Source organism: Marmota marmota, unplaced genomic scaffold, assembly GCF_001458135.2.
Source record: "Marmota marmota marmota unplaced genomic scaffold, marMar, whole genome shotgun sequence".
Classification (NCBI taxonomy): Eukaryota; Metazoa; Chordata; class Mammalia; order Rodentia; family Sciuridae; genus Marmota; species Marmota marmota.
This window is the reverse complement of record NW_026000241.1, coordinates 16,304,642-16,318,138: the sequence shown is the minus strand read 5'-3', so window position 1 is coordinate 16,318,138 and position 13,497 is coordinate 16,304,642. Positions and strand designations below refer to the sequence as shown.

The 13,497-nt window shown below is 35.1% G+C and overlaps 1 protein-coding gene across 7 annotated transcripts in view; it reads left to right on the top strand.

Moving 5' to 3' along the window:
• Positions 1–13,497, top strand: part of Golga4 (golgin A4) — a 99,228-nt gene that overhangs the window by 22,876 nt on the left and 62,855 nt on the right. For 5 of the 7 annotated variants that reach the window (XM_048794920.1, XM_048794921.1, XM_015489495.2 and 2 more), the window contains exons 3-5: positions 2,618–2,716; positions 6,599–6,664; positions 10,806–11,120. In XM_048794920.1, the coding sequence (XP_048650877.1) occupies positions 2,618–2,716; positions 6,599–6,664; positions 10,806–11,120 (480 nt within the window). The remainder of the gene's footprint in view (positions 1–2,617; positions 2,717–6,598; positions 6,665–10,805; positions 11,121–13,497) is intronic. The other 2 variants (XM_015489498.2, XM_015489497.2) reach the window with 1 other exon arrangement.

Below are 13,497 nucleotides of genomic sequence, written 5' to 3'. Positions count from 1 at the left end.
AAAAAAAAAAAAAAAGGACTGGGAATGTAGCATAGTGGTAGAGCATCCATTGATTAAATACTCTGGGTTTCCTGGGCTGATGTTTTTTCCTTCCATCTTTATATACTCTTAGTCTTTTTATTTGTGATTAGGGCTTGGGAAAGTTAGATACCTTTTTCTCTTTTTTTGATACTTTTTTTGTTTAAAGATTCTATGTATAGGGCCTGAGGTTGTGGCTCAGTGGTAGAGCGCTTGCCTAACACATGCAAGGCCCTGGGTTCAATTCTCAGCACTACATAAAAATAAATAAATAAAATAAAGGTATTGTGTCCAACTACAAATAAAAAAATATTTAAAAAAAAGATTGTATATATAGTAGAGATATCTAAATAGACAAAATATAGACTTGAATTGTGGTTTGAATTTGACCAAGGGATTCACTCAACCTGTGCTTCATATTTTCTCATCTGCTGTGCTATAGACAATTTATTCTTGTATCTTCTGTAGGGTGTGTCATCATAGCTACTTGGCTAAGGTATACAGAATCACAAATAAGAATGTAGAATTTAGTATAAAGTCACTTCTTTAATTGTATCCAAGGAGTACCAGTTATTAACATTACATAAAAGATCTTAAAAATCTTTGTCTTCCTCTCCTCCCCGCCCCCATCACCGAGCAGTGCATCTCTGTGGGGTTAAAAAACCAACCACTAACCAACCAAAAAACTTCATCCTATCTATAATTAGGGTTAATAAAGGACTGGGTGAAAAATTAGTAAAGGTTCCAGTCAGTATCTATAACCTTACAGTACTGAGATGACGTTAATCTTTCACAGATACCGAGATGTTCTTAAGCTTTTGCAGATACTTATTTTCAGAGTAAGTTCTTTATTATATATTATGTAAGATCAAGTGAGGCGGGCAGTGACCAAAGGAGGCAGATTTAAAAAGGCCGCCAAATGAGGCTTTATTTGAGATATCATTCCCGGGGGAACTCCATCAGACCGACAGAGTGGACAGGAGAAGGGTCTGAGGAGAAACCGTGTGGGAGCTCAACCAGACTGGGATTTTATGGGGCTCACGGCAGGAAGGGAAGGGCTTGGGACAGGAAAGGGGATTTTTAGGGTCCCTTGTCCTGCTGGAGTTGGTCAGGGGAGCTGGCTGAACTCCAGGATTGGCCAGGGGGGCCTGCTGATTGACAGGTGTTTCTGTCAGCACTTGATTGATGTTTCTTTTCCATGTGGGGTGCTTTGTTCTAAGTCACCGTCACCAACCTAACATCTTATAGTAAATATTTATTATATATTACATAGTATGTTATCTAGTTTATTATATAACATTAACTGTGAAGTTAATATTTTAAAGTTTTTATTTTGGGATAATTATTGATGTTTAGGAGGTCATAAAAAATTGGATTGGGGTAGGCCCTGTGTACCCTTCACCCACTTTCCTTAAAAAGTAACATCTTGTGTAATTATAGTCTACTACCCAAATAAGGTGACTGACATTGTGACATCCATAGAGTTTATTCAGATTTCACCAGTTTTACATGTGCTCATCGTATGTGTGTTTGTGTATGTAGAGTTTTATATAGTTTTATCGTGTGTAGATTTATGTGACTACCACTGTTAATTCATTTTAGTTATAATTTCTATATTTAATTTGTGATTGCTATCATTTGGTGTAAAACATAATTTGTGAAAGAAAAGTGAAGTACAGAAGAGACTCTATACCAAAACAACTAGTGTAATAGAATTTGTCTTTAAAACTTAAACATTTCCATTTTAAAAGTTTTTTCTGTGCATATATTGGAGAAAAGTAAATTTGCATGTAAGTATAAATAAGTGATAATTTAATTTTTTGGTTCTATTTTCCCTATAACATTTCCATGCTCTTTTTGAATATGTAAAAATAAATGATTCAATATTTATGAATGTTATTCTAAGACTTTATGTTCTTTACATGCATTTTTTAAACCTACTTTACAAAGGTATGATGGACATGTAAAAGGTTGTTATGTATACAACCAGTGAGTTTGGGGATACATATATACCTGTAAAACTCACCACCATCATGGCTCCAGATATATCTGTCACTTCTCAAAGTTTTTTCTGTTTCCCTGATAATGCTGATGAATATTATTATTGATAATAACATATAAAATCTGCCCTTCTAGAAAATTTTACACATACAATACAGTATTGTTAGTGTTGGCATTATGCTATATAGAAGATATCTAGAATTTCTTTATCTTGCATAACTGAAACTTTGTTTTCTTAGGTATTATTTTTATTGGTATGGATTTTTGTATCAAATTGCCAGACATGCTGTGTGCCATGATGCCTGTTGCATTTATTATTTGTATACCAATAAGCAAGTTGTTTGTATATTGGGCTTTGAGATCTGAAACTGATCAATTTATCTCTTTTCCTGACCTTTCCCAACAACTTATTTCTCTTGTGGGGGATGATGGTGGTGGTGGTGGTGGTGATGATGATGGTGATGATGATCATCATCATGTGTCCATTATAGTGTTGTGTGTACTGTGTGGTGAGAACACTCTGCAACATGACATTATGATTTGTTTTTCATCATTTGTTTTATTTTTATACCTCTGCTTATTACACTGAATGAGACAGCTACTAGCCGGGATGATAGCAGAGCCTGCTTTTCTCTCTGAGTATACTATCTTTGCTTTGGATTCCTCCAAACAGCCTAAAACACAGAGTGACAGTGTGGTGAGTTCTTCCACCGCTTTCTGCATTCCCTCTGTGGGGAAGCAACATCATTTGGCAATTGTTGCAGCAAGTCTTACATTGCTTGTAACTTACCTTCTTTCAAAGCACTTTCAGTGTCCTGTTGCTAACACTGCTCTAAAAAATCAGAGAGTAAATTGCTGGTGGCTGGTGTGCTTTTTGGTAGCTTCATAACAGCAACAAAATAACACTTTTCACTAATATATTGGAGGCTGCCTTCACTTGGTCTAAACTATTAAGTTTTCTCTTTGGGAATGTTGGGTGATTGATTTTGAAAAAGGTATGCATTGGTAGAAACTTCTGTTCTATTGGTAAGAAGCCAAGAATATTTTGAGATGTGACTCATATTTTCAGGGGAAAAAATGTTATTGTATAACAGCAGATAGGTAGGTTCTACTACAACAAATAATCTACATTATTTTGCAGTTATAACAATTATAGTTCTCTGAGCGTTGAACATCTGAAAGGAAATAATGATTTTACTTTTTAAATTAAACTCATGTAATTTTTATTTTGGAAAATCGGACATTTTCCTATTTACCTGGTAAATCTGTAACTTATCTATAAAAATTTAGAATGTTTGCCCAGTAAGGATAGCTTTTGATGTTAGATTGGACACTAACTGAACTGGGACGGCAGTTTTTCTCGATAAGAACTGATTTAACTTATTAGATAGCTTATGGTAAAAGTAGCACTTTCCTGTACTTAAGTCCTCTGTAGCCAATGAAGTCTTGTTTGCATATGGCCAGTAGCCATTTTTAATTATTTTTTAAACTTGGTTTTAGGGAAGAAAACAACTCAGGTTGAAAATGGAATGTCTAGTGATATCTTAGAAACTGGTCTCAAGGAAGATGATTTCTCTTTGGCTTTGGCTACAAGTGACATCTGTTTTCAAAACTGATTTGGGAGTGAGTCAGGAATCCCAGTTGGAAGTTACCAGTTCACTTTAAAACAGAGATTGATCTGCTTTATACTTTACATAGTAGTAATAGAACATTTTTTTTTTTTAAGGAACTGCATATGGCCCCATTTCCATAAATATGAAACATTAAAATCATTTGTAATGAATATCTATCCTGTTGTCAAAAATGCTATTTAATGTAAAAGTGGGAGCTTTAGAATTATTTAAAAATAAACTTATGTGGACTAAAAAAGTTTTCTTATTAAATTTGTATTTGTTTTGATAAAAACTTATTTTTCTCCATGAAACAAAGAGAAACTATATACTAATCTGTTATCACAATAAAAATTTAGTGTCTAATTCCATCATGAGTTTACCAGGTGCTGACTTTTCTTTCAGTTTTTTAAAAAAGATCTCTCTTTACATTACATTCTAAAAATTGGTGTAACCTTAGCGCTCAGAAGTTCATAAAATGGTTATAGAGAGATTGAGGGGAAAAAAGGTAATTGCAGACAAATTTGGCAGGGAACTTGTGTGTGCTTTTTAATTAAATACACACTTAAAGAGTTTTCCTGTTAACCTAAGAATTTCTGGAGCTGGGCACAGTGGTTCACACCAGTAATTCCAATGATTTAGGAGGCCCTAAGTAACTTAGTGAGACCATGTCTCAAAAACAAAAACAAAGGACTGGGGATTTAGCTTGGTGTTAAAGTACCCCTGGGTTCAATCCCCAATAAAACGCCCTCCCCTCAGAAAAAGAATTTCTTCCAGTGGAAAATATTGGTAAACTCAAGTATTGACATTATTGAGCAAGTTCTTCAGGCTTCTGTCTGGGAGAAGGTCTCTCAGAGGTCTTATTCTGAAGGAAGTGACTGCACAAGAGTTTAACAAGCATTCATCAGGAGCTTATTAGGTAGAATGTAGGGCCTGGGTACCAAGATGAAAACACAGGGTTCGTGTCCTCAGAGAGTTTAGTAAAGAGAGATATTAACATATATATGTAGTAGAAAGGAATTATGGCTTCATAGAAGAACTACAGGCATGGAGAATATGCTGCAGGTAAGCCATATGAAGCTTCACAAAGAAAGGGGCATGTGAAAATTAAAAAATGAAGGGGAATTTACCTGGAAGAAATGGCAAAAGCATTACAGATAGTGACAAAATCACAAATTTTGCTCCTAGAGATTTTCAATTTAAATTTAGGCCAAAATTAGTATTTTAGACTAACACTTTGTTTAGCTGTCCTGCATTTATTTATAATACATAAACTGTCCCATATATAAACTGAAATATTTGAAATATATTTGTAGGGAGGAAGAGTTTTTAAATGTGCTATGTGTGTTAGATAGGTGATATTTCAGGTAGTTGTTCAGCTTTTTTATAGGGACCACAATCATGTGTCAAGTAATTTACTTAGAACAGGGACCTTCACTCTTCTTCCCAAGCTATTTTATAAAGCCCTTTCATTTTCTTTCTTCATAGTTTAACCATTGCTTTTCAGTGTAGTATATTTTTAGGGCTAAAAAGAATTCATTGTGATGATGCATAAATATATGCCATATATGCAATTTGTAATTCTTTGAAATGGCAGAGAACAGGAAGATAAAAGTTAATTCCTGTGTCTTCCAGCATCTTTTCTGTGTAACTTTAAGCAATGTCTTGGACTGATAAAATTTACTAACTTTTTATTTAGTGGGAAGAGAATATACTTAAAATTTTTTTATTAAAGAAAAATTTAAGCATATTACAAAAGTACAAATAGTACTAGTGGTAGAAGAATTCTGTTCTCCTATCCCCTTATCTATTACCTAGTGTCAAGAATTAATAACTCATTATCATCCAGTTTTATCTATTACCATCCTACTCCTATGTTTCCCTAACCACACCACTACCACCCTTCCTCATATGAGCCCCCCCCACCTTTAGATATTTGAAGCAAATTAAACTTATTTTGTCTGTAAATATTTTGGTATGTATCTCTGAAAGATAAAGACTAAAATTTGAAACCACAGCAGATTTATCACACCTAATAGTTAATTTCTTCCTATTAAATACCTAGTTTGTGTTTAGAAATCTGGGAACACATTGCAAAATTGTGTTTTCTCCACTTATGTTTATGACATGTTAGATCAAACATTTGTCATTTTTTTGGTGGGCTGTAGAGATAGGGAAGCATTCTTCAGCTAACCAGTTACTGAAACACAGTGGCCAGTGCCCTGTGGAATGCTTTTGTTTGAAACATGGAATTATTTTATCATGAGCTACTTCTGTAATACTAACAACTTGTTGGTAAGACTCAGTGTAATATAGAATTGTGAATCTCAGGGAATCACATCACCTATGAAATCAATGCTATGATGTAATCAGAATGTTGCTTAACTTGGAGCATTGTCATACCAACAGAACAAAACAAAAGCTTTTACATGGAAAGAAGAGATTAGTAATTTTCTAAAAATGGTGGCAGTAATTTCTTTTAAATTGCTGGCTTCAAATGAATGAGGCATTTCCATTTTGTTATCAAGATATTTTTCATAGCTTAAATAATTTGAATATGATTTTATTGTAGGGAACAACTAACATTATAATTCTTTTTCTGGATAATTTTCTATTTGAATGAGTTGTGCTAATTGAATCCCCATTCCTTTTTGTCATGGGGAAAAACTTGGGGACATAATGGGAAGAGGTATGTGATTAGTTTGAAGTAAATTTTGTTACATACTAATCATTGCTATTTAAGTCCATATGTTACACAAAATGAATTTTCTAAAATACTTACTATACTAGTTTTGCCTTGCATGAAAGCATTCTAATAAATGAATAATTTTTTTTTTACTAATTTTGTTTAATTGGTAAATGTGTCTAATAGGATTTGGCACTTAGACTTTGTTCTTAACAGTTTTAAAACTTGAGTTTTCTGTTCTTTTCTTTTTTTTTTTTTTATGATGTTTTTTTCTTTTTCTTAGAATGCATCTATCCATGCCACAAAATCTCCCGAAAGTGTTAATGGAAGTGAACCAACCACTCCTCAGGTCTGTTACTAATGATATTTTTTAAAAAAACTAACTTTGGAGTAATTTGACCAATGTTTATTAATTATAAGTATTTGATTACATTATAAGAGTGATGTCCAAATATTTGATATAGTATGTATGGTAAATACAGGTTTGTTCAAAATTACGTGGAAAAAGTTTCAAGTGAAAGCAAGATTCTCTTATGCCACATTTAAAAAATTAATGACAGTGAAGTGAAAACGTTGAAAAAATGAAATCTTACTGTATAATTGTAAAAGATTGTGGGGATAGCCACATTGTGAGACATGGTGAATTATATAATCTGAAGGATGAATATGAAGGAAGTGGGATTTATTTTATTAAAGTTTGCTCTAATGCAAAGTGTTTTACTTCTAGAGAATTAAGGTTATCCTTGATTTGAAAAATTACATGCTCAGGTGATATTTTTTGACTCCTTAAAAAAATCATAATGATAGTAGTGTTTGAGGTAAACATGTTTACTTTGGTTTAATGTTGATAGTTATCATTAACGGTTAATCGTAATGGACACATGTGAACTAAGTACCAAGTTTATGGGAAGCACTGTGGCAAGGGTGTGTGTTTGCACCTGCCACAATAATAGGAAAATAATAATAGGGCTTATGTATATAAGGCACTATTCTGAGTGTTTTAAATGTTTTCACTCACCAAATCCTCACAACAACCCTATTAGGGCAGTGCTGTAATCATTCCTACTTTACAAATGAAGAGTCATCTCAAGGGGACCCTTGTTTCTTTAACTTCTTGTCTCTCTGGCTATCATTGCTCCTTGTGTTTCACCCTCACAAAGACAAGTTGGCCTTCAAAAATTACATCTCCCATTCTTGGGAGGAAAGAGTAAAGATTAGGACAAAAGGTATATTTTGTTTTAACAGAAAAACAATAACTGCCTCAAAAGATTACATCCTATAGATTTTCTTTTATAATGTCTATTACTGAATTTTGTCAAATGGTCTACTCTTGACTGAAAGAGTGTGAGAAAAATTAAAAAGTAAAAAATTTAGTAATTGAAATGTAACAGTATCATAATTTAATATTTACAGAAAAGGATGATTTATTCATTATACAAATATACCTTTGTACCTAGCTCCCGGAGCCTACAAACAAATTGTTAGCACCCGCTGGGGAGCCCTTGTTCTCCCTTCCATTGCCTTCCCTCATTCCTAAGGATAATTGTCTTGGCTTTTAACACTACAGGTTAATTTTGCCATCTTGGGAACTTGATGTAAGTGTGCACTCTTGTATCTGCCTTATTTAGCTCAGTGCTCTATGAGATTTATCTGTATTCTCTGTAAATCATTCATTCCCATTACTGTTTTAAGTTTCCATTGGTGAACAGGATTGACAGCTAGTGTTTGAACAGACTAAATTTTTTTTATTATCCAGTCTATAGATTGACATCAATAGTATTTATATATTTATACATTTCTGTTGATATATAGTTAACAATGAATTGGTGGTTCAGAGAGGGTACTTGTGCGTTAGCTTTAGTAAAAATGTTAAATCTTCTTAAATATGGATTAAATATATACTCATTAATGCTGTATGTTTTCTATAGTTTTAATTTTAGCCATCCTGGTGAATGTGGGGTGATACCATGTTGTAATCTTTGATTTGTATTTGAGAAGGTGAATATTTTTACCTGGTTGTATTGTTACTCAGAACAAAACTGGGGTGGAAGAAAGGCAGATTGGATATCAGGTGACAGTATTCATATCACGTCAGTTATGGTTTTACGTATTTCATATATATTAATTTATTATTCCTCAAAACTACCATATGAAAGGAGTGTTACTGTTATCCTCATTTTAAGTAGGTAGAAAGAGTCACAGAGAGGTTATGTAACTTGACTAAAGTCCACAGCTACTAAATGGTAGAGCTATGTAACTACACAGACTTATGCCTAACAAGTCTGGCTTTATAGCCTGTGATCTTAGCTCTTATAACTAGGATAGCCTGCCACTTAAACTGTAATGACATTCTTTTTTTTTGTGTGTGGTTGGTCCAAGGGCCCCATGTATGCTAGGCAAGTGCTCTATCATTGAGCTACATCCCCAGCCTTGATGACATTCTATTGAACTTGAGATCCTCTTGCCTCAGCCTCTTGAGCCACTGAATTATTTTTAAAGTCTTTTTTTCCCTCTGTGATGATAATTGTTAATGTTTGTATATTTTCCACATTGTAAGCACTTTGTATGTATGAGCTCATTCAGTCTCTTGGGTAACTATACAAGGTGGATAGTGTCTTCATCACCATTTTTATCCCCATTTTATGGAGAAGGAAGTAAAACTATTGAGATTAAGTAACTTGCTTAAGGTCTGCAGAACATAGTGCAGAACTTGGTGTCCTTAAAACTTGTTTCACCAGTTTATAGTGTGTTATTTTATGGGAAGATTGTCTGCTATGAATTGGAGCATTTTTCACATGGGTCAGAAGTGACTGGTGATGGAGTTATCTGTAAACGGTTCTTGAGTTTTTGATCATGAAGGATTCTTCTTTAAGACCTCCCTACTTGCCCTCATTATGAAGATAAAACTTGCACATTGTGAAAAAACACCAGAAAGTACAGAAAAATAAAAATGAAAATAAAAACCACCCCAAATCCTACTACCACTCAGACACCATTAACCTGTGGTATTATCCTTCATGACTTAGTTCTAAGGATGTTTATGAAAATGTACATATAAATTGAAAAGTACATGTAATTACTTTAAGTCAAAATCAATTCACACTCTACATGTTATTTTATAATTCAATTTTTCCCATTTAATTGTAATAGCTTGAATTTCTTTTTACATACTATCAAACCTCTAGTGACAAACATTTGGATTATTTTTAGTTTTTGCTCTTATAAACAACCTGTGTGCATACGAAGAGGCCATGGTGTGCTCTCCCCTCTTATTTACTCCCATTTTCTCAAATCCTATAATTAAATTTCTAAAATCCATAAGTAAAACATTTCTGTTTTGATTTTTAAAATTGTATGTCAAAGATAATATTTTTATTTTCCTGTAGTCTTTGCCTACACATCACCATGTTCTCCCCTGAGCATTTATTTCACTCCTGCATCCCTTTCTTTTCCTCTGTCCCTTTCCCCTCTCTCTCTCTTTCTTTCTTTCTTTCATCTTTTTATAATTTTTTGAGATGCTGGGATGGAACCCAGGGCCTGGCACATGCTAGGAAAGTGCTGTGTCACTGAACTACACAGCCCCCACCCCTGGCACTGTTAAGACCTTCCTGGTGACCCTGTTGTTGCACTGAGTTTCTATGAAACACCTTCTAAATACTAACTGCTGTCACCTGAACAGAATAATCCTGCTTGAATAGTTAGTTGAATTATATTGTATTATTTTTCATTGTTATTCAGATTTATTAAGAGAACAGTCTTCCATATTGCTTTTTCTGACATTGAACTTACTGAATGGTATGGAGGTCTCTATTTCAGACTGTTCAGCTATTCTCCATGATTTCTTGTTTTTATTCTCATTTCAAAGAATAATAAGTAGGGCAGAGTTGTTATGTCATAAGTCAACTCTACCTCACATTCTCTATTTAAACAAAATGGGCTCATTATACATTATTATCCTTCTGCTTCCATTCTCCTCTCTTGTTGAGGATGATCAGGAATCCCCATCTTCATAGATTCTCCTTGTAAAACCCAGTTGAATTCAGTTACATTCTACATAATATTTAAGCACTGGATGTATACTAGTGATTCAGATTTTATATACAATTGGCCACTGCATTAAAGATCTTATAAATTAGTGGATGAATCCTCACAATCAACCTATGTGGGGTCAACTGGGGAAGCATGGCTTCCTTTATTTATTTGATTTTTAAATAGATATACAAACTGAAGGAAAGTGACTTAGTAAAAGTCATTGTACTGCTGGACCTGGGTGACAGACCTGGGACTTATACCACAATCCTCTACCTCCAGGTCAAGAGCTTTTTCAGAAATAAGTGAATGCTTATTTTTTAGCAATGGTATTTTTGTAAAGTCGGGAATATAAACTAAATTCATCAGGGCTTTTAACAGGTTATTGCTGTTGATTGGGGAATGATGGAAGTCCAGATGTACATATTTTAATCCACACACTCTGTTGGGTTTGATTGCAGTCAGGTGACATTCCCACTTTTGCACAGAAGCTTCAGCTCCGGGTGCCTTCCGTGGAGTCTTTGTTTCGAAGTCCGATAAAGGAATCTATATTCCGATCTTCTTCTAAAGAGTCTTTGGTACGAACGTCTTCCAGAGAGTCCCTGAATCGACTTGATCTCGATTATTCTTCTGCTATCTTTGATCCACCCTCTGATATGGAGAGTGAGGCTGAAGACTCACTAGGGAATTCAGACAGTCTCAACAAAGAACAGTTGATTCAGCGGTTGCGAAGAATGGAACGAAGCCTAGGTAGCTACAGAGGAAAATATTCTGAGGTAGGAGCATAATCTTTTTACTATGTAAAAATTTTTTCCTCTTATTCATATTTCTGTATTGCTGTTACTCCTGTGGCTGATTAAACCATTGATCCCCTACATACTCTCGTTACTAATGGTAAGTAGTCTATACCAATATCTAGTTAGATTTTCAGTGGTACAGAGGGTTTTTGGCAAGACAATTGGTAAAATCTTGGAGAAGACTGTTGTTTATAGCCTCTGGTTCTCATATTCTGTTTTTCTTTCATTTCCTAGCCTCCATCTCGATGTCACTTAGATACCCAGCTTAGAGAGGACATCCTGTTTCCCTACCATATTCCCTATTTTATTCCCTCCCTTATTTACTCTAGGGATGGTGGCTCCCAAAAGGATAAGGACAGTGGCTCTTCTGCCATCCAAATCCCTATTATTGCTGTATTAAGAAGTCTGATCATCTAGCAGATTTGGTTCTTTTTCATTGTACCTACATTTAAACTTTTGCCTAAATTGAATCTTTTTCTTTTTTCTTTTGGTGTCAGGGATTGAATCCAGGGGTACTTAACCACTGAGCAACATCCCCAGCCCTTATCTATCTATCTATCTATCTATCTATCTAGGGGTACTGGGGATTGAACTCAAGGGTACTCAACCACTGAGCCACATCCCAGCCCTATTTTGTATTTTATTTATTTGTTTTAATTAGGTATGTATGACAGCAGAATGCTTTTGATTCATTGTACACAATTGCACTACAACTTTTCATTTCTCTGATTGTACACGATGTAGCATCGCACCATATGTGCAGTCATACATGTACCTAGGGTAATGTTGTTATCTCATTCCACCATCTTTCCTGTTCCCATGCCCCCTCTTTCCTCCCTTTTGCCCAATCAGAGTTCCTCCATTTTTCTCATGCCCCCTCCTCCCTACTATGGATCAGCATCCACAAGAGAACATTCAGCCTTTGTTTTTTTGGGATTGGCTTACTTCACTTTATTTTGTATTTTATTTTATTTAGAGACTGAGTCTCGCTGAGTTGCTTAGCGCCTCGCCTTTGCTGAGGCTGGCTTTGAATTCTTGATCCTCTTGCCTCAGCCTTTATAGGCTTGTGCCACCGTGCCTGGCCTTTATTTTTTATTTAGAGAGAGGGTCTGGATAACTTGTTTAGGGCCTCACTAAGTTGCTGAGGCTGGCTTTGAACTTGTGGTCCTCTTAAGTCTCCTGAGTCACTGAAATGACAGGCCACTGCACCTGGCCTAAAATGAATCTTTTAATTGCCAGACCCCTTGAGGATGGCAGACACACCCTGTTTAATGTAAGAGAGGAAAGTAGTGCTGCTGCATTTCTCAGTTCTCTTTCAGGAGCATAGCACCTTCCTTTAAGCTAAATTGTGTTGGTTGCCTTCCATGCTGTGCAAGTAAAGCAATTCTTCCTCAGAAAACCTTTGTGGAATAGATTGTTCACAGCTTTTTGTTTGTCTGTCTTAATAGATAATATTTATTTAATGGTTTGTAAGCAACCTCACAGTTAATTTTAATTAATGAATGCTAAAGTTCAGAGTTAGTGGATAAAGTTAGCTAAAACTTCTATTTCCAATTATGAGTATAATAATGAGTGGTTTCACCCTGTATTTGACACCAAACCAAACCAAAATAAAAAACCTTGATGAGATATATAAAATATCTTTAAAAGCAAACAAACAAACAAAAATATGCTGACAAGATAGAAAAGATTTATCAGGCTAACATCTAAAGGCTGGCTTGAACCCAGAGGATGTAATGTAAACAGGGCATGAAAGTCATATGTATTATGAAGGGCTTGTAGAATCAGACAACTTTTTCCTTTATACATTTTTTAACTTTTATTTTTTATTTCCACCAAAGTTAATAATGGTTTTGAATCTTTTTGTTATTTATATTTAAGTTACTTTCACTAACTTACCTTAGCCCCACCCCCATCCCCCATTCACCTTCATACTTTATGGCTGAGCCACATCCCTAACCATTTTTATTATTATTTTTTTTATATTGAGCTCGGACTCGCTAAGTTGCTTAGGGCCTTACTAAATTGCTGAGGCTCTTTGAACTTGTGATCCTCCTGCCTCAGCCTCCTGAGTTGCTGGCACCACCATGCCTGGATCAGACACTGTATTTTATAATGTCATTTAATTTTGAATCATCCCTCTGAATTAGATGTTTGTTGAGAGCCACAGCCGAAGGGGCCCCAGCAAACTTTCAGACTGCCAGCTGATGATTGGCTCATAGCGGCCCCAGCAACTTCTAGCTGATTGGCTCCTCTGCGGTGATGCTCATTGAGCTGTTTCCCCACCCTTTCAGACTGCCAGCTGATGATTGGCTCACAGTGGCCCCAGCAACTTCTAGCTGATTGGCTCCTCTGC